Source organism: Strigops habroptila, unplaced genomic scaffold (assembly GCF_004027225.2).
Source record: "Strigops habroptila isolate Jane unplaced genomic scaffold, bStrHab1.2.pri NW_022045602.1_ctg1, whole genome shotgun sequence".
NCBI lineage: Eukaryota > Metazoa > Chordata > Aves > Psittaciformes > Psittacidae > Strigops > Strigops habroptila.
The window spans coordinates 47,144-68,091 of record NW_022651083.1 but is presented as its reverse complement, the minus strand read 5'-3'; the positions used below and the strand labels follow the sequence as shown (position 1 = coordinate 68,091).

General features: G+C 62.2%; 2 protein-coding genes and 1 long non-coding RNA gene across 3 annotated transcripts; all 3 read left to right on the top strand.

Annotated features, from left to right (window-relative positions):
• Positions 1–2,543: 2,543 nt before the first annotated feature.
• On the top strand, positions 2,544–13,569 carry ZBTB4 (zinc finger and BTB domain containing 4). The gene is given in 3 exon segments (XM_030474541.1): positions 2,544–2,694; positions 6,788–6,978; positions 6,980–13,569. Coding segments are annotated over 2 exon segments (4,950 nt in total). The 5' UTR covers positions 2,544–2,694; positions 6,788–6,802; the 3' UTR covers positions 11,754–13,569.
• An 802-nt stretch (positions 13,570–14,371) lies between these two features.
• TRAPPC1 (trafficking protein particle complex 1) lies at positions 14,372–18,237 on the top strand. The gene is made up of 5 exons (XM_030474539.1): positions 14,372–14,474; positions 14,620–14,718; positions 15,734–15,804; positions 16,251–16,389; positions 17,482–18,237. The coding sequence occupies exons 2-5, from the start codon at positions 14,620–14,622 to the stop codon at positions 17,608–17,610; spliced, it is 438 nt and encodes a 145-aa protein (XP_030330399.1). The 5' UTR covers positions 14,372–14,474; the 3' UTR covers positions 17,611–18,237.
• Positions 16,823–17,380, top strand: LOC115603024. Its single transcript, XR_003989745.1, has 3 exons — positions 16,823–16,923; positions 17,225–17,264; positions 17,345–17,380. It is a non-coding gene; the product is annotated as an uncharacterized LOC115603024 (long non-coding RNA).
• Positions 18,238–20,948: the final 2,711 nt, after the last annotated feature.

Here is a 20,948-nt window from a genome sequence, read left to right as displayed (position 1 = left end):
TGCGGCGGGACGTGCGGGGGGGGCTGTGCCTGTCGCATGGACACGCGTGTCAGCGCGTGTGTCATGTGTGTGTGCGTGTGTGTGTGTACATGTGTGCGTGGGCCTGTGTGGACGCACATATGGGGGTAAATGTGCACGTATGTGCGCGTACGTGCGCATGTATGTGTGTGTATACGTAGAGGTGTGTATGTGTGTGTAGATATACATACACACGGTTCATGCGTGTGTATACACATGTATAAATGGATATGTGTGTGTCGGTACACATGTAGGTCAGTATGTGTGCGTATACATGTGTACGTGTATGTACAGGTACGGGTGCAGGTGTGTGTAGGTACATGTATGCAAATATATGTGTGTATATGCCTGTATGCGTGGGTGTGTGCGTGTGTATGTGCATGTATATGTATGTGTGCATGTGTGCACGTTTGTATACATATGTACATGTGTGTATACATATCTACATGTATGTGTGTATACATGTACATATATGTCGTTATATGTGAGTATGTGAGCGTGTGCGTATAGCTGCATATATACATGTGGACTTGTGCGTACATACATGTCTGCGTGTATATGTGAGAACATGTACGTATGTATGCATATATATACATGTATTTGTGTGTATGTTTGTGTATATGTGTGCATGTGAATGCACATGTATACGTGTGCATTTGTGCGTATGTGGATATACACATGTGCAGGCGTGTATATGTGCATGTGGATGTGTGTGTGGATATATGTACGTGTATGGGTGTTTATGTGGGTGTACATGTGTATACATATACATACGTGTATATGTATATGTGTACAGCAGAATACATGCATGTATGCGTGTATGTACATATAGATGTGTGCATCCATACGTATATTTGTATATGTGAATGTGTGTGTATGTATGTGTATGCATGTGTACATGTATATACATGTATGTTCATACATGTGCGTGCATGTGCGTATCTGCACACATGCGTGTGCCTGCGTGTCACACGCGTGTCCATGCGTGTGTTGCGTGTCACACGTCACGTGTCGCACCCGTGTCCGTGTGTGTGTCACGTTGCACGCGTGTCCATGCGTGTCACATGTCACATGCACACGCGTGTGTCACGTGTCGCACCCGTGTCCATGCGTGTTGTCGCACACACGTTTGTCCATGTGACGTCACGCGTGACGTCACGCCTCGGCGCCACGCCCCCTCCTCCCCTCTGTCCCTTTAACACCCCCCCCCCCCCGCGCACTGCCTTGTGGCCGCGTGACGTCACCCCCCCCAGCAGCCAATCGGCGCGCGGGGCCACCCCTGACGTCAGGGCGGCGGCGGGGGGGCGGGGCGTGCGGCGGGCGCCGCTCCCCCATTGGCTGCAGGTGAAAGGTCCCTTTTCCCCTTCCAGGCCCGGGGGGGGCGGGGGGGGCTGTTGCCCCGGCAACGGGCGGGTGACACCTCCCCCCCCCCCCGTCACCCGCCGCCGCCTGTTGCCGCGGGGGGACGGCGCCGGTGCGGGAACAGCCGCGGGCGGGGGGCGGGGGGTGTTGTGGGGGGTGTTGTGATGGGGTGTTGCTGTTATGGGGTGTTGTTTGTGGGGGCTGTTGTTATGGGGGGGTGTTGTCGTTATGGGGTGTTGTTGCGGGGTGTCGTCGTTGGGGGGTGTAGTGATGGGGTGTTGTGATGAGGTGTTCTTGTGATGGGGTGTTGTTATGGGGGGGTGGTGTTGTGATAGGGTGTTGTTGGGAGGCGTAGTGATGGGGTGTTGTTGGGGGTGTTGTTATGGGGGGTGTAGTTATGGGGTGTCATTTCTATGAGGTGTTGCTGTTATGGGGGGTGTTGGTGGGGGTGTTGTGATAGGGTGTTGTTACAGGGTGTAGTTGTGGGGTGTCGTTATGGGGTGTTGTTGTGATGGGGTGTTGTTGGCGGGCGTTGGGGGGTTGTCGTTGTTATGGGATGTTCTTGTTATGGGGTGTTGTGATGGGGTGTTGTTGGGGGGTGTTGTTGTTACGGGGGGTGTAGGTATGGGGTGTCATTGCTATGGGTTGTTGTTATGGGGGGTGTTGTTGGGGGTGTTGTTGTGATAGGGTGTTGTTATGGGGTGTAGTTATGGGGTGTTGTGATGGGGTGGTGTTGGCGGGTGTTGGGGGGTGTTGTTATGGGATGTTCTTGTTATGGGGTGTTGTTGGGGGCTGTTGTTGTTATGGGGGTGTAGTTATGGGGTGTCGTTGCTATGGGGTGTTGTTATGGGGGGTTTTGTTGGGGGGTGTTGTTATGGGGTGTCGTGATGGGGGTGTTGTGATGGGGTGTTCTTGTTATGGGGTGTAGTTATGGGGGGTGTTGTTATGGGGTGTCATTGTTGGGGTGTGTTGTTGGGGGGTGTAGTTATGGGGTGTCATTGCTATGGGGTGTTGTTGGGGGTGTTCTTGTTATGGGGTGTAGTTATGGGGAGTGTTGTTGTTATGGGGTGTTGTTGGGGGTGTCGTTGTTGGGGGGTGTTGCCCATGGGGGGGGTGTTTCCCTCCGCCTGTAGCTGCTGCGTCAAGTTGTGTCCCCCCCCCCCGCCCCCGACTGTCCAACAGCGCCCCCCGGCGGTGACGTCACGGTGATGTCACGGGGCGCGCTGTGACGTCACCCCCCCCCCCCAGGTTGTGACCCCCCCGTTCAGCACCGCCGGAGCAGCAACACCCCGTCCATGAGGCCTCAGCGCACAGGTGGGGGGGCACGTGTGGGGCTGCCCCATAGCGCCGTGGGGTGATGGTGCGGGTCACTGTGGGTCTGGCTATGGGTCTCTATAGGTCTCTGTGGGTCACTGTGGGTCTGTGGGGGTGTCTATAGGTCTCTGTGGTATCTCTGGGGGTCACTCTATGAGTCTCTGTGGGTCTCTATGGGGCACTCTGTGTGTCTATAGGTCTCTATGGGGTCTCTATGGGTCACTGTGGGTCACTCTATGGGCCTCTATGGGTCACTTTAGGGGTCTCTATAGGTTTCTATGTGTGTCTATGGGGTCTCTATGGGTCACTGGAGGTCACTCTGTGGGTCAATGTGCATCACTCTGGGTCTCTGTGGGTCACTCTATGGGTCTCTATGGGTCACTCTATGGTTCTTTATGGGGTCTCTAGGGGTCACTCTATGGGTCTCTATGGGGTCTCTATAGCTCTCTATGGGGTCTCTATGGGGTCACTGTGGGTCACTCTATGGGTTTGTATAGGTCGCTATGGGTCTCTGTATGTGTCTATGGGTCACTCTGTGGGTCCCTATGGGGTCTCTATGGCTCTCTATGGGTTACTCTATGGGTCCCAATGGGGTCCCTATGGGTCTCTATGGGATCCCTATGGGTCCATGTGTGTCTCTATGGGTCCCTATGGGGTCTCTATGGCTCTCTATGGGTTACTCTATGGGTCCCAATGGGGTCTCTATGGGTCCCTATGGGTCCCTATGGGTCTCTGTGGGTCACTCTATGGGTGTCTATGGGTCTCTCTATGGGGCACTGTGGGTCACTCTATGGGTCTTTATGGGTCACTCTAGGGGTCTCTGTGGGTCTCTATGGATCACTCTATGGGTCCCTATGGGTCTCTATGGGTCACTCTATGGGTCTCTATGAGTCTCTGTGTGTCTCTGTGGGTCTCTCTATGGGTCTGTATGGGTCCCTATGGGTCTGTATGGGTCCCTATGGGTCTCTATGGGTCACTCTATGGGTCTCTGTGGGTCTCTCTATGGGTCCCTATGGGTCCCTATGGGTCTGTATGGGTCCCTATGGGTCTCTATGGGTCACTCTATGGGTCTCTGTGGGTCTCTATGGGTCTCTATGGGGCACGGCGGGTGCAGCCGCGGCGGCTCCTGCGGCCATTTTGAGCCTCCGGCTGAGGAGGCCCCGACACAAAATGGCTCCTGGTGGGGGGGGCAGCAGGTTGCCGGGGGGGGGGGCAGTGGATGTGTGGGGCTGGGGGAGCCCAATCTATGGGGCTGGGGGGGGATATGTGGGGCTGAGGGAGGGGGATATGTGGGGCTGGGAGACCCCAATCTATGGGGCTGAGGAAGCCCTAAAGTGTGGGGCTGGGGGAGCCACGTGCAGTGGGGCTGGCTGGGCCGTAGGGACCCGCACGCACCCCATAGGTGGGACCCAAGTCTCCGTCCAGCCCCATAGAGTGGACTCAGGTGCCCAACTGACCCCATAGAGCAGACCCAGCCCCACATCCAGCCCCATAGAACAGACCCAGCTCCACATCCAGCCCCATAGAAGGGACCCAACCCCACATCCAGCCCCATAGAATGAACCCAGGTGTCCATCCACGTCTATAGAACAGACCCGGGTTTCCATCCAGCCCCATAGAAGAGACCCAGCCCCACATCCAGCCCCATAGAACAGATCCGTGTCTCCATCCACCTCTATAGAACAGACCCAACCCCACATCCAGCCCCATGGAAGTGCCCAATTGACCCAGTTGAGTGGACCCAGCTCCCATCCACCCCCACAGAGGCCCCACAGACCCACATCCAGCCCCATGGAACAGACCCAGCTCCTTGTCCAGCCCCATAGAAGTGCCCCATTGACCCTATTGAGTGGATCCATGTCCTCATCCACCTCTATAGAGCACACCGAGGTCCCCATCCAGCCCCATAGAATGAACCTAGCCCCATAAGCCAGCCCACCACAGAGCACCCCAGCCCCCACATGCCGCCCCACACTTGAGCCAGCCCACCCCAGCCCCACATCTAGTCCCATAGAGCACCCCCAGCCGCACATCCTGCCCCATAGATCAGCCCCAGCCCCACATCCACTCCCCACTTCCACCCAATCAGCCCCAAGCCCCCCCCACACCACCCCATAGAGCAGCCCCAGCCCCACTGCAGCCCATAGTAGCCAGCCCCACAGCCCCTACCAGCCTGCCCCATGATAGAGCACCCCCAGCCTCACATCCCGCCCCATAGAGCACCCCCAGCCCCACATCCTCCCCACAGAGCACAACTAGCCCCACACCCTGCCCCATAGACCAGCCCCACAGCTGCCCCCCGTGTCCCCGCAGCGCCCCCGTGAGGTGATGAGCACGGCGCTGGAGCTGCGTGAGCCCATTGGGTGCACCCAGCCCCACATCCCGCCCCATAGAGCAGGCCCAGCCCCACATCCACTCCCATAGAGCACCCCCAGCCCCACACCCCGCCCCATAGAACACCCCCAGCCCCACATCCCGCCCCATAGAACGGACCCAGCCCCACGGGACAGCCCCACAGGACAGCCCCACAGAACAGCCCCAGCACCACAAAACAGCCCCAGCCCCACCTCCCGCCCCATAGAGCACCCCCAGCCCCACATCCCGCTCCATAGAACAGCCCCAGCCCCACATCCCGCTCCATAGAGCACCCCCAGCCCCACATCCACTCCCATAGAGCACCCCCAGCCCCACATCCCGCCCCATAGAGCACCCCCAGCCCCACATCCTGCCCCATAGATCAGGCCCAGCCCCACATCCACTCCTATAGAGCACCCCCAGCCCCACATCCCGCCCCATAGATCAGCCCCACATCCCACCCCATAGAGCACCCCCAGCCCCACATCCTGCCCCATAGATCAGGCCCAGCCCCACATCCACTCCCATAGAGCACCCCCAGCCCCACATCCCGCCCCATAGATCAGCCCCACATCCCACCCCATAGAGCACCCCCAGCCCCACATCCTGCCCCATAGATCAGGCCCAGCCCCACATCCACTCCTATAGAGCACCCCCAGCCCCACATCCCGCCCCATAGATCAGCCCCACATCCCACCCCATAGAGCACCCCCAGCCCCACATCCTGCCCCACATCCTCCCCTGTGTCCCTGCAGCGCCCCCGTGAGGTGATGAGCGCGGCGCTGGAGCTGCGTGAGCCCATTGGGTGCACCCAGCCCCACATCCCGCCCCACAGAGCACCCCCAGCCCCACATCCTGCCCCATAGACCAGCCCCAGCCCCATAGAGCACCCCCAGCCCCACACCCCGCCCCACATCCTCCCCCGTGTCCCCGCAGCGCCCCCGCGAGGTGATGAGCGTGGTGCTGGAGCTGCGTGAGCCCACTGGGTGCACCCAGCCCCACATCCTGCCCCATAGAGCACCCCCAGCCCCACACCCCGCCCCACACCCTGCCCCACACGTGCCCCCGTGTCCCCGCAGCGCCCCCGCGAGGTGATGAGCGCGGCGCTGGAGCTGCGTGAGCCCATTGGGTGCACCCAGCCCCACATCCCGCCCCATAGAGCAGGCCCAGCCCCACATCCACTCCCATAGAGCACCCCCAGCCCCACACCCCGCCCCATAGAACACCCCCAGCCCCACATCCCGCCCCATAGAACAGACCCAGCCCCACGGGACAGCCCCACAGGACAGCCCCACAGAACAGCCCCAGCACCACAAAACAGCCCCAGCCCCACATCCCGCCCCATAGAGCACCCCCAGCCCCACATCCCGCTCCATAGAACAGCCCCAGCCCCACATCCCGCTCCATAGAGCACCCCCAGCCCCACATCCCGCCCCATAGAGCACCCCCAGCCCCACATCCTGCCCCATAGATCAGGCCCAGCCCCACATCCACTCCTATAGAGCACCCCCAGCCCCACATGCCGCCCCATAGATCAGCCCCACATCCCACCCCATAGAGCACCCCCAGCCCCACATCCTGCCCCATAGATCAGGCCCAGCCCCACATCCACTCCTATAGAGCACCCTCAGCCCCACATCCCGCCCCACACCCAGCCCCACATCCCACCCCATAGAGCACCCGCAGCCCCACACCCCGCCCCACACCCTGCCCCACACGTGCCCCCGTGTCCCCGCAGCGCCCCCGCGAGGTGATGAGCGCGGCGCTGGAGCTGCGTGAGCCGTGGCCGGGCCGGGCGCTGCTGCTGGCGCTGAACGAGCAGCGGCTGCGGGGCCAGTTCTGCGACGTGACCATCATCGCGCAGGACACCCCGTTCCGCGCCCACCGCAACGTCTTGGCCGCCTCCAGCCCCTTCTTCCAACGGGCCCTGGCCAAGGCCCCCCCCCCCCCCCCCGCCCCACGTCCTGGAGCTGCCGGGGGTCCGCGCCGGCGCCTTCTCCACCCTCCTCAACTTCATCTACAGCTCCCGCCTGGCCGTGGCCAACGCGGCGGCCGCCCGCGAGCTGGGCGCCCTGGGCCGCCGCTTGGGCATCTCCCGCCTGCAGGGCTTGGCCATGGAGGCGCCCAAGGGGGCGGAGTGGGGGGCAGCGGGGGGCACGGATGGGGGGGGGCCGGTGGATTTGAGGTGTGGGGGGAGAGGGGGTGAGCAGGGGGCGGCGGCGGCAACGTCATTGGCATCAACGTCGTCATCGGTGGCGTCAACGTCATTGGAACCGTTGGCATCAACGTCATCATCGTTGGCACCGTTGGCATCAACATCATCGTCATTGGAACCATTGGCATCAACGTCACAATCGTTGGCATCAACATCATCGTCGTTGGCACCATTGGCATCAACAGCATCGTCATTGGAACCATTGGTATCAACGTCAGCATCGTTGGCATCAACGTTGCCATCGTTGGCACCATTGCCATCAACGTCATCGTCATTGGAACCATTGGCATCAACGTCACAATCGTTGGCATCAACGTCGCCATCATTGGCACCATTGGCATCAACGTCATCGTCATCGTCTTCATTGGCATCAATGTCATTGGAACCATTGGCATCAACATCATCATCGTTGGCAGCGTTGGCATCAATGTCTCCATCGTTGGCACCATTGGCATCAGTGTCATCGTCATTGGAGCCATTGACACCATCATCGTTGGCACCATTGACACCGTTGGCATTGACATCAGCAGCATCGTTGGCACCATTGACACCGTTGGCATCATCGTCGTCACCATTGGCACCATTGGCATCATCGTCATCACCACTGGCATCATCACCATCGTTGGCATCCTCATCCTCACCGCTGGCACCATTGGCAGCAGCAGCAGCATCATTGGCACCGCTGGCAGCAGCAGCAGCATCGTTGGCACCAACGTCCCCATCGCTGGCACCGCTGACACCATCATCATCATCCCTGACACCACTGACGCCGCTGGCATCGACATCGGCGGCGTCGCCACCATTGACCCCATCGTCATCGCCCCTGGCCCCGTTGCCGTTGACGCCACCGGCCCCATTGACGCCACCGTCGTCGTTGGCGGCGCCGGCGCCGCCGCCCCTTTGCTGCGGGTTGTGCGGCCGCGGCTTCGCCTCGGCGCCGGCGCTGACGTTCCACATGAAGCTGCACCGGGGCCGCCGGGGCCTGGGCTGCCGCCACTGCGGCAAGAGCTTCATCCACGTCAAGAGGCTCCAGACGCACGAGGTGCTCTGCAGGGACGGGCAGCGCGACGGCGCCACCGGCACCGCCAATGCCAACGGCACCATGGACAGCGCCAGTGCGAGCCCCATGGACAGCGCCAATGGTAACATGATGGGGGGTAGCCCCATGGAGACCACCAAGACCATGATGGGGGGTAGCACCATGGACAGCGCCAATGGCACCATGATGGGTGGTAGCACCATGGAGGCCACCAAGACCATGATGGGTGCGAGCCCCATGGCCACCACCAATGGCACCATGATGAGTGGTAGCCCCATGGAGACCACCAAGACTACGATGGGTGGTAGCACCATGGACAGCACCAATGGCACTGGGATGGGTGCGAGCCTCATGGACAGCACCAAGACCATGATGGGTGGTAGCCCTATGGCCACCACCAAGACCATGACAAGCAGTAGCCCCATGGCCACCACCAATGGCACCACAATGGGCAGTAGCCCCATGGACACAACCAATGGCACCATGATGAGTGGTAGCCCCATGGTCACCACCATGATGGGCAGTAGCCCCATGGACAGCACCAAGACCATGACGAGCAGTAGCCCCGTGGCCACCACCAATGGCACCACAATGGGCAGTAGCCCCATGGCCACCACCACCACCACGATGGTCACTAGCCCGGACCCCATGATGGCCAACAGCCCCCTGGCCAGCACCAACAGCACCCTGGTGGGCAATAGCACCGTGACCACCACCGTGATGGCCACCACCACCGGTGACACCAGTGCGATGACCAACACCGCCCCAATGACAACCAACACCACCCCAATGACAACCAACACCACCCCAATGATGGCCAACACCGCCCCAATGGCGACCAACACCACCCCAATGACAACCAACACCACCCCACCACCCCATAACCCCCTCACCACAACCAAGAACACCCCCATGGTGACCAGTACCAACACCACGACCCCCACCACCACCACCACGATACCCACCAGCACCCCCCCGAGCGCTCCCAGCCCCACAACCACCCCCGTAACCCCTCCGAAACCGGGCAAAAAAGCCCTTTTGCTGCGGCACCGGGCGCTGGAGCTGGCGCCGGAGCAGGACGCGGTGGTGAAGGTGGTGGACGGGCACGTGGTGTACGTGTGCGGGACGTGCCACCGCTCCTACATGACGCTGTCGAGCCTGAAGCGGCACTCCAACGTGCACTCGTGGCGCCGCTCCTACCCGTGCCGCTACTGCGACAAGGTCTTCGCCTTGGCCGAGTACCGCACCAAGCACGAGGTTTGGCACACGGGCGAGCGCCGTTACCAGTGCGTCTTCTGCTGGGACACCTTCGTCACCTACTACAACCTCAAGACGCACCAAAAGACCTCGCACGGCATCAACCCGGCCTTGATCTCCTCCGAAAAGACCCCCAACGGCGGGTACCGGCCCAAGCTCAACGCCTTGAAGCTCTACCGCTTGTTGCCCATGCGGGCGCACAAGAGGCCCTACAAGACCTATAGCCAAGAAGGGCTCCCTCATGGCTTCCTCATGCCGGCAAACGCCGTGGGGCCGGCGTTGGCACCGCCGGTGCCGCCACCGGATCCCACCCCGGTGGTCACCTATGGGCGACCTCCATCCGTCATCGTGCACGGCGCCGCGGCGCCCGGCGGCACCCACGGCCGCGCCGCGGTGGTGCCGCCCATCAAGAAGCAAGTGCTCAAGGAGTACATCGAGGCGCAGGCGATGGCGGCCGCGGCGCCACCACCACCGGTACCACCACCACCGGCAGCACCCCAAGAGGCGCCGCCGGGTGGGGGCACCCGCACCATGACCTACGTGGCCAAACCGGCGGCGTGCGCCGGGCCGCTGGGGGGGCTGTGCCAGATCACGGTGCGCATCGGCCAAGAGGCCGTGGTGAAGCGCAGCATCGCCGAGACCCACCTGCACCCCCCGGCGCCGGGCGCCGGCACCCACCGCCGCGGGGCTGAGGAGCGCTTGTGGTGCTGCAGCCCCAAAGCCAAGCGGAAGGCGGCGGCGGCGAGAGGGGGGGACGACGATGACGGCGGCGGTGGCGAAGCCGGCCCCGTAAGCGGCGCCGCCAAGGGCCCGGCGTGGCGCCGGGGGTGGCAGCACCCGTGCGGGGTGTGCGGGAAGAGCTTCGCGGCGCTGCGGAAGCTGCGGCGGCACCAGCGGGGACACGCGGAGGTTGTGGGGGGCGGCGAAGGGGCGGCGGCGGGTGTGGGGCGCCCCCCGGCGCGTGTGGGGCACCCCCCGGCGCGTGTGGGGCGCCGGCCGGCGCTGCGCTTCGCCTGTAGCCGCTGCGTGAAGGTGTGCAGGACGGCCGCCGCGCTCAGCCGCCACGTCAAGAGGCATCAGGCGGAGGAGGAGGAGGAGGAGGAGGAGGAGGAGGAGGAGGAAGAGGAGGAGGGTGATGGGGGGCCCGGACCCATGGGTGGGGGGCAGGCGGTGGGGGGGGGTGGGGGGGATGTGGGGATGGGTGATAAAGGGGTGGCTGCAGAGAACAGGGGGGTGGGTGGTGCAATGGGTGACATAAAGGGTGACAAAGGGGTATTGGGTGACACCAGGTGGGTGGGTGACATAAGGGGTGACGCTATGGGTGACACAATGGGTGACATAAAGGGTGACATAAAGGCTGACAAGGGGGTACTGGGTGACACCAGGTGGATGGGGGACGCAATGGGTGACACAAGGGGTGACACAAGGGGTGACATAAAGGGTGACGCAATGGGTGACAAGGGGGTACCGGGTGACACCAGGTGGATGGGGGACGCAATGGGTGACACAAGGGGTGACATAAAGGGTGACGCAATGGGTGACAAGGGGGTACCGGGTGACACCAGGTGGGTGGGGGACATAAAGGGTGACAAGAGGGTATTGGGTGACACCAGGTGGATGGGGGACACTATGGGTGATGCAATGGGTGACACAAAGGGTGACATAAAGGGTGACAAGAGAGTATTAAGTGACACCAGGTGGATGGGGGACACAGTGGGTGATGCAATGGGTGACAAAGGGGTATTGGGTGACACCAGGTGGGTGGGGGACATAAAGGGGGGTGACAAGAGGGGATTGGGTGACACAAAGGGTGACGTAAAGGGTGACAAAGGGGTACTGGGTGACACCAGGTGGATGGGTGACACAAAGGGTGACACAAAGGGTGACAAAGTGATGGGTGACAAGGGGGTACGGGGTGACACCGGGTGGGTGGGTGACGCAATGGGTGACGCGCTGGGTGACCCCCGGGCACCGGGTGACGTCACCGTGACATCACCGCCCCCCGGTGGGGGTGGGGTTTACCCGGTCCAGGATCAACCATTGGCTCTGCTGAGGCGGGGGGGGGGGAGGGAGGGGGGGGACACACCCCTCCCCCCCCCCTCGCTGCCCGCCCCTCCCCCACCCCCCGCCCCCCACTTTCACTTCCCCCACAGCGGGGGGAGGGGACACGAAGGGGGGGGCCCTGCCCCATAGAGGGGGCCCCATAGAATGAGCAGGGGGCCCCATAGGTGATGGGGGGGCCCTTGGGGTGAGTTGGGGGTCCCTGCCCCATAGAGGAGGGTCCTGCCCCATAAATGGGGGTGGGGGGGACCCATAAGAAATGGGGGGCTCCCTCCCCATAGAGATGGGGTGGGGAGCCCCATAGCATGTGAGGGGGCCCTAGAGGTGAGTTGGGGGTCCCTGCCCCATAGAGAAGGGTCCCTGTCCCATAGAGAGGGGTGGGGAGCCCCATAGAATACGGGGGGGGGGGGCCATAGGAGATAGGAGGACCCATAGGAGATGGGGGGCCCTTAGAGGTGACTTGTGGGTCCTGCCCCATAGAAAGGGGGGGGGGGGGATGAGGACCCCCATTATAAGGGACCCCCCTCCCCCACTATTGGGCCCACCCAAGTTTAGGCCCCCCCCGCCCCCCCCAGCACCTTACGGCAGCGACATTCCACCCCCCCCCCCCCCCCGTGCAAGGGGCGTGCGAGGCCTCGTGTCTTCCTATGGGGGGGTCAATCCTCGTGCAAGGCCCGAAGCAGCGTCCTCGTGCCCCTCGTGCAAGGCCCCGACCCCCCCCACCCCCCCCACCCCTCGTGCAAGGCCCCATCCTTATGCAATGCACCCCCCCCCCACGTCCTCGTGCAACGCGCGCACCCCCCCCCCCATATCCTCGTGCAAGGACACACACACACACACACCCCGCCCATCACCCCCCCCCCCCCCCAGCCTGGGCCTCGTGCAAAGCACGTCCTCGTGCGAGGCTGCTCCTCCTTGTTGCACGAGGGAGGAGGGACGCGCTTGTGCAAGGGCCGTCCTCGTGCAAGGACCATCCTTGTGCAAGGACGTTCCTTGTGCAAGGACCTTCTTGTGCAAGGACCTTCTTGTGTAAGGATCATCTTTGTGCAAGGCCCATCCTCGTGCAAGGACCCTCCTTGTGCAAGGACCTTCTTGTGCAAGGACCTTCCTCGTGGAAGGATCATCCTTGTGCAAGGCTCATCCTCGTGCAAGGACCTTCTTGTGCAAGGACCCTCCTCGTGCACAAGGGGGGGGGGTCCTCGTGCAAGGCTCCTCCTCCCCGTTGCACGAGGGTGACGCTTGTGCAAGGCCCGTCCTCGTGCAAGCCCCTCCCCCCTCTCTTCCCCCCCCCCCCGGCCGCGGCCCCTCCCCCCGTTTGCACTTTCGTGGCCGCGTTTGCTACTGACTGGCCCCGCCCCCACCCCTTGGCCCCGCCCCCTCCTCACTTTAGCCCCGCCCCCTTTTGCCTTGGCCCCGCCCCCACCCGCAAAGAGGCAACTAAAGGGGAGAATGGGGGGAGGGGGGGCACGCACCGCCCGGCCAGCAGGGGGCGCTAGAGCGGGGCCGGGGGGTGGCAGCAATGGAGATGGCACCAATGGGGTGGCCCCAACGAGGTGACCTCAATGGGGACGTCCAATGGGGTGGCCCCAATGGGGTGGCCCCAATGGGGATGTCCCTATGGGGTGTCACCAATAGACCCCAATGGGGTGGCCTCAATGAAGATGTCACCAATGGGGGACGTCCCTGTGGGGTGTCCCCAATGGGGTGACCTCAGAGAGGGACGTCCAATGGGGTGGTACCAATGGGGTGACCTCAATGGAGATGGCACCAATGGGGTGGCTTCGTTGGGGGACATCCCCATAGGGTGGTCTCAATGGGGTGCCTCCATGGCGAGGGGTCCCCCCAAGGGGAGTGGGGCGCCCCATGGCGGTGTCCCCGCGGTGGCGGTGGGTGGTGGCGGTGACAAATGTCCACTATTTATCTGCATCAATAAACACCTTAGAGCTGAGCTGGATGTGGGGGGCTATGGGGAGATGTGGGGGGACATGGAGACATGGGGGGCCATGGGGATATGGGGGACATGGGGGGATATGGGGGACATGGAGGGACAATAGGAATATGGGGGGCTATGGGGGACTTAGGGGGATATGGGAAAAATGGGGGGGCTATAGGGGGACATGGGGGGGATATGGGGGGCTATAGGGGGACATGGGAGGGATATGGGGACAGGGGGGATATGGGGAGAAATAGGGGCATATGGGGGACAGGGGGGATATGGGGACAATGGGGACATGGGGGGCTACGGGGGATATGGGTACAGGGGGATATGGGGAGATATAGGGGGACATGGGGAGGACATGGGGACAATGGGGGGCTATAGGGTGCCATGGGGGGCTGTGGGTGACATGGGGACAATGGGGGGCTATAGGAGGACATGGGGGGCTATAGGGGGACATGGGGACAATGGGGGGCTATAGGGTGCCATGGGGGGCTATGGGTGACATGGGGACAATGGGGGGGCTATAGGGTGCCATGGGGGCCTGTGGGGGGGGTCTTTTGTCCCCCCCCTTTCCCATCGGGACCCCAAAACCGCCCTTTTCCGCCCCAAAAGCGCTGCCGCGCTCCCGCCCCTCGCTCACGGCTCTGGCCACGCCCCCAACCCATAACCACGCCCCCAACCCCATAACCACGCCCCTAACCCCATAACCACGCCCCAACCCATTAACCACGCCCCAACCCAATAACCACGCCCCAGCCCATTAACCACGCCCCCTCATTACCATAACCACGCCTCCGCTCCGCCTTGACCACGCCCCCCTGTGTTACCATGGCCACGCCTCCTCGTTGCCATGGTCACGCCCCTCCCGCCGCGGCCGCCATGCTGGATGAGGGCGGAACCGGCGGCGGCCTGAGGTGAGGCCGCGGGGGGCGATGGGGGGCAATGGGGGGCTATGGGGGGCAATGGGGGGCTATGGGGGGCAATGGGGGGCAATGTGGGGCTATGGGGACCCCCAGAGGGGTTTCGGACCCCCCCATTCTCTGCCCCCCCCCCCCCCAGATGACCATTCACAACCTGTACATCTTCGACCGGGCCGGGACGTGCCTCCACTACAGCGAGTGGCACCGGCGGCGCCAGGCCGGGATCCCCAAGGAGGAGGTGCGGGGTGTGGGGCGGGAGCCGGGATGTGGGGCTGGAAGGGGGGTAAAGGGGGATATGTGGGGCTGGAAGGGCAATAAAGGGGGATAAAGGGGCTGGAAGGGGGATATGTGGGGCTGGAAGGGGGATAAAGGGGGATATGTGGGGCCGGAAGGGCAATAAAGGGGTATAAAGGGGCTGGAAGGGCAATAAAGGGGGATATGTGGGGCTGGGAGGGGGATAAAGGGGGATATGTGGGGCTAGAAGGGCAGTAAAGGGGGATATGTGGGGCTGGGAGGGGGATAAAGGGGAATATGTGGGGCTGGAAGGGGGGTAAAGGGGAATACGTGGGGCTGGGAGGGGGATAATGGGGAATATGTGGGGCTGGAAGGGCAATAAAGGGGGATATAGGGGGCTGGGAGGGGGGTAAAGGGGGATATGTGGGGCTGGAAGCAGGATAAAGGGGCTGGAAGAGGGGTAAAGGGGGATATGTGGGACTACAAGGGCAATAATGGGGGATATGTGGGGCTGGGAGGGGGATAAAGGGGCATATATGGGTCCAGAAGGGGATTATGGGGTGTTATGGGGGCCTGGAGGTGGGATATAGGGAGATACAGGGGGATATGGGGGGTTGTGGGGGCTGGAGATGGAATATGGGGGGTTATGGGGGGCTGGAGGGGGGATATGTGGGGCTGGAGATGGGATATGGGGGCCTGGAGGGGGGATATAGGGGGATGTGGGGCGCAGAAGGTGGGATATGGGGATTGGGGGTGGAATATGGGGGGCTGGAGGTGGGTTATGGGGAGCTGGAGGTGGGATATGGGGGGCTGGAAGTGGGATATGGGGGGATATAGGGGGTTATGGGGGGATATAGGGGGTTATGGGGGGATATAGGGGGTTATGGGGGGTTGAAGGTTGGTTCTAGGGGGCTAGAGATGGGATATAGGGGGGAGCAGGGGGATCTGGGGGGCAGGAGGTGGGGGGGACGGGCTGTGGGGTGTCCCCCTGCCCCACATCTCCCGTGTCCCTGTGCCAGGAGTTCAAGCTCATGTTCGGGATGTTGTTCTCCCTCCGCTCCTTCGTGGGCAAGATGAGCCCCACGGACATGTATCCTCTTGGGTTATGGGGTGCCCCACAGGAACTGGGGGGCCCTGAGGGGTTGGGGGGACCCCATAAAGCCCAATGGGGGTGGAGGGGGGAACCCCAGGGCTGGGATATGGGGGGAAAGACCTGGGATAAGGAGGATACTGATGGGTTTAGGTGGGTCCCTATGGGGTGTATGGGTCTCTATGGGTCTCTATGGGGTGTGTGGGGTCCCTATGGGTCGCTATGGGTCTCTATGGGTCGCTATGGGTCGCTGTGGGTCGCTGTGGGGCCGTTGTGAGCCTGAGCGCGCAGGCGGGACGGCTTCGTGTCCTTCCACACCAGCAAGTAGCGGCTGCGCTATGGGGTGTGTGGGGTCCCTATGGGTCCCTATGGGTCTCTATGGGTCTCTATGGGGTGTGTGGGTCGCTGTGGGTCGCTGTGGGGCCGTTGTGAGCCTGAGCGCGCAGGCGGGACGGCTTCGTGTCCTTCCACACCAGCAAGTACCGGCTCCATTACTACGAGACCCCGAGCGGGCTGCGCCTGGTGCTCAACACGGACCTGAGCGTGAGCAGCGCCCGCGAGGCCCTGCAGCACATCTACAGCAACGTGAGCGCCCAACGCACCCCAAAAACACCCCAAAAACACCCCAAAAACACCCCCAAACACCCCGAAACGGGAACGGGCGACCCCCAAAACCCCCCCGGCACCGCAAACGGCGCCTCGAAACTCCCCAAAATGGGAAAATGGGACCCGAAACACCCCCCAAACACCTAAACTGGGAGTCTGAGCCCACAGATGGGTGCTATGGGGTGGCTATGGGTGCTATGGGGTGTCTATGGGGTGTCTGTGTGTGCTTTGGGGGTGTTTATGGGGTGTTTATGGGTGCTACAGGGTGCGTATGGGGTGTTTATGGGTGCTATGGGGTGTCTATGGGTGCTATGGGGGTGTTTATGGGTGCTATAGGGTGTTTATGGGGTACCTGTGGGTGGTATGGGTATGTCTATGGGGTGTTTATGGGTGCTATGGGGTGGCTGTGGGTGCTATGGGGTGGCTATGGGGTGTCTGTGGGTGCTATGGGGTGGCTATGGGGTGGCTATGGGTGCTACGGGTTGTCTATGGGTGCTATAGAGTGTCTATGGGGTGGTATGGGGGTGTCTATGGGTGCTATGAGGTGTCTATGGGGTGTGTATGGGATCTCTATGGGGTCTCTATGGGGTCTCTATGGGTGCTATGGGGGTGTCTGTGGGGTGTCTGCGGGTGCTATGGGTTGTCTATGGGGTGTCTATGGGTGCTGTGGGGTGTTTACGGGTGCTGTGGGTTGTCTATGGGTGCCTACGGGTGCTATGGGGTCTCTACGGGTGCTATGGGGATGTCTATGGGTGTTATGGGGGTATCTATGGATTCTATGGGGTGTCTTTGGGTGCTATGGGGAGTCTGTGAGTGCCATGGGGTCTCTATGGGTGCTCTGGGGTGTCTCTGGAGTCTCTATGGGGTGTCCGTGGGTGCTATGGGGTGTCTGTGGGGTGTCCGTGGGTGCTATGGGGTCTCTATGGGGTGTCAGTGGGTGCTATGGGGTCTCTATGGGGTCTCTGTGGTCTCTGGGCTCTCCCCGGGCTCTCCGGGAGGATCCATGTTCCCGGGGAGGGGGGGGGGGTGTGTGTGTGTCCGCAGTGACGCTCCCCCCCCCCCCCCCCGCAGCTGTTCGTGGAGCTGGTGGTGAAGAACCCGCTGTGCCCCCCCCGCGCGCCCGTGCAGAGTGAGCTCTTCCGCGCCCGCCTCGACGCCTTCGTCCGCGGGCTGCCCTTCTTCAGCCCCCGGCCCGCCTGAGCCCGCAGCGCCCCCTATGGGGCACAGCGGCACCTATGGGGAGCAGCGGCACCCATGGGGCACAGCGGCACCCGTGGGGCACAGCGGCACCTATGGGGTGCCCTGACTCCCCCATGGGGCACGATGACACCCTATGGGGCACAACAACACCTTATGGGGTGTCCTGACACCCCCCATGGGGCACAGCGACATCCTATGGGGTGCCCTGACCCCCCCCCATGGGGCACAATGACTTCCTATTGGGTGCCCTGACCCCCCTATGGGGCACAATGACACCCTATGGGGCACAATGACTTCCTATGGGGTGCCCTGACCCCCCCCATTGGGTGCCCTGACCCCTCCATGGGGCACAGCGGCACCTATGGGGTGCCCTGACCCCCCATGGGGCACAGCACCTCCTATGGGGCACAGCGGCACCTATGGGGCACAGCGGCACCCTATGGGGCACAGCGGCACCCATGGGGCACAGCGGCACCTATGGGGCACAGCACCTCCTATGGGGCACAGCGGCACCTATGGGGCACAGCGGCACCCTATGGGGCACAATGGTACTCTATGGGGTGCAGCGGCACCTATGGGGCACAGCACCCCCCATGGGGCACAGCGACATCCTATGGGGTGCCCTGACCTCCCCCATTGGGTGCCCTGACCCCCCCCCCATGGGGCACAATGACTTCCTATGGGGTGCCCTGACCCCCCCCATTGGGTGCCCTGACCCCCCCATGGGGCACAATGACACCCAATGGGGCACAATGACTTCCTGTGGGGTGCCCTGACCCCCCCCATGGGGCACAATGACTTCCTATGGGGTGCCCTGACCCCCCCCATTGGGTGCCCTGACCCCCCCATGGGGCACAATGACACCCTATGGGGCACAATGACACCCTATGGGGTGCCCTGACCCCCCCATGGGCACCTGAGCCCGTCCATGGGGCACCAAACCCCTCTATGTGCATTCACCCCCCCCCCCCCCCTGGAGCACAGCGACACCCTATGGGGTGCCATAGGGCACAACAGCCCCCTATGGGGCACCCCATATTGCTACGGAATAAAGGCTTGGTTGGTTCCCATCTGCCTGCTGGGGGGGGGGGGGGTACTTGGGGGGCAGGGGACCCCCACATCCTGCACCCTATATCCACATCCCCCCATCCCCCACCCATGGGTGCCTCCCACATCTCCCCTCCCCCCATTAAGCCGATTACACCCATGGGTGCGGGGGGGGGGGGGGGGGATGATGATGGGGGGGGATTAGGGCCCCCCCCCCCCTTGCGGCCGCACTCGGGCGCTGGCGGCACCCTGGGGGCAGGCACCGCACAGGGACCCCCCCTGCGCCCCCCATTGGCGCCCGGCAGCAGGTAAGGGGCACCCCCCCCCCCCCCAGCACCCCACTTATGGGCTCTCCCTATGGGGGTATTTGGGTCCTCTATGAGGTTACTGGGGTCCCATAGGGGGTTATTGGGGTTCCTATGGGGTTATTGGGGTTCCCTATGGGGTTATTGGGGTCCTCTATGGGGTTATTGAGATCTTCTATGGGGTTATTGGGGCTCCCTATGGGGTTATTGGGGTCCTCTGTGGGGTTATTGAGGTCTTCTATGGGGTTATTGGGGTTCCTATGGGGTTATTGGGGTCCCCTATGGGGTTATTGAGGTCTCCTATGGGGTTATTGGGGTCCTCTATGGGGTTATTGGCGTTCCCTATGGGGGTTATTGGGGTTCCTATGGGGTTATTGGGGTCCTCTATGGGGTTATTGGGGCTCCCTATGGGGTTATTGGGGTCCTCTATGGAGTTATTGGGGTTCCCTATGGGGGTTATTGGGGTCCTCTATGGGGTTATTGGGGTTCCTATGGGGTTATTTGGGTTCCCTATGGAGGTTATTGGGGTCCTCTATGGGGTTATTGGGGTTCCCTATGGGGTTATTGGGGTTCCTATGGGGTTATTGGGGTCCTCTATGGGGTTATTGGGGCTCCCTATGGGGTTATTGGGGTCCTCTATAGGGTTATTGACGTCTTCTATGGGGGTTGTTGATGTCCTCTGTGGGGTTATTGGGGTTCCTATGGGGTTATTTGGGTTCCTATGGGGTTATTGGGGTCCTCTATGGGGTTATTGGGGTCCTCTATAGGGTTATTGGCGTTCCCTATGGGGGTTATTGGGGTTCCTATGGGGGTTATTGAGGTCTCCTATGGGGTTATTGGGGTCCTCTATGGGGTTGTTGGCGTTCCCTATGGGGGTTATTGGGGTCCCTATGGGGTTATTGGGGTTCCTATGGGGTTATTGGTGTCCTCTATGGGGTTATTGGGGCTCCCTATGGGGTTATTGGGGTTCCTATGGGGTTATTGGTGTCCTCTATGGGGTTATTGGGGCTCCCTATGGGGTTATTGGGGTTCCTATGGGGTTATTGGGGTTCCTATGGGGTTATTGGGGTCTCCTATGGGGTTATTGAGGTCTTCTATGGGGTTATGGGTCCGCTATGGGGTTATTTGGGTCCCCTATGGGGTTATGGCTCCCCTATGGGCCGCTGTGTGCGCGTCACACGTGACCCATGTCCTGCCCCACACGCGTGGGGGTTGCTTCATGTATGTCCACACATGACGCACGCGTGTGCCCTGTACACGCGTGTCCCCGCGCACACATGTGTGCGGTCACGCATGAACACGCGTGTGTCACGGGGGGGATGAAGGGGCCAGAAATAACCCCCGGGGGGGGGGTGGGGGGGAATTAGGGCACCACGATGTGGGGGGGGGGGGGACAACGGGGGGCAATGGGGGGGGGGCAATGGGGGGTGATAATGGGGGGCAATGGGGGTGTCACCTTTTGTGTCGTCCCCCCCTCCCCACACGTGGTATCGCCCGGGGGGGGGGGGGGGAGGGATAATCCCGGTTTTACCCCCCCCCCCCCCCTCGGGGGATTAATGGGGCCGCGGGGGATGATGGGAGCGGGGGGGGGGAGTGAGATGTGACCCCCCCTTTGTGGGTCATGGAGCACTCGGGGACCCCCATAGCCCCCCATTAACCCCTTAGGACCCCACCCCGGACCCATAACCCCCCCATTACACCCGCAGGACGCCCCCAACGACCCATAACGCCCCCCATAACCCCCCCAGGACCCACATAACCCCCCCATAACCCCCCATAACCACCCTTAGGACCCCCCCCCATAACCAAGGACCCCCCCCAATGACCCATAACTCCCCCCATAACCCCCCCAGGACCCACATAACCCCCCATAACCACCCTTAGGACACCCCCCATAACCAAGGACCCCCCCCAATGACCCATAACGCCCCCCATCACCCTCCATTACCCCCCCAGGACCCACATAACCCCCCATAACCCCCCCTT

What these genes read in the sequence shown, in the direction of transcription:
- TRAPPC1 (XM_030474539.1), top strand. Translation starts at nt 14,620, where the DNA reads ATGACCATTCACAACCTGTACATCTTCGACCGGGCCGGGACGTGCCTC. An exon ending in CCGGGATCCCCAAGGAGGAG is followed by an intron (nt 14,719 to 15,733) that starts GTGCGGGGTGTG and finishes TCCCTGTGCCAG; the next exon opens with GAGTTCAAGCTCATGTTCGG. An exon ending in AAGATGAGCCCCACGGACAT is followed by an intron (nt 15,805 to 16,250) that starts GTATCCTCTTGG and finishes CTGAGCGCGCAG; the next exon opens with GCGGGACGGCTTCGTGTCCT.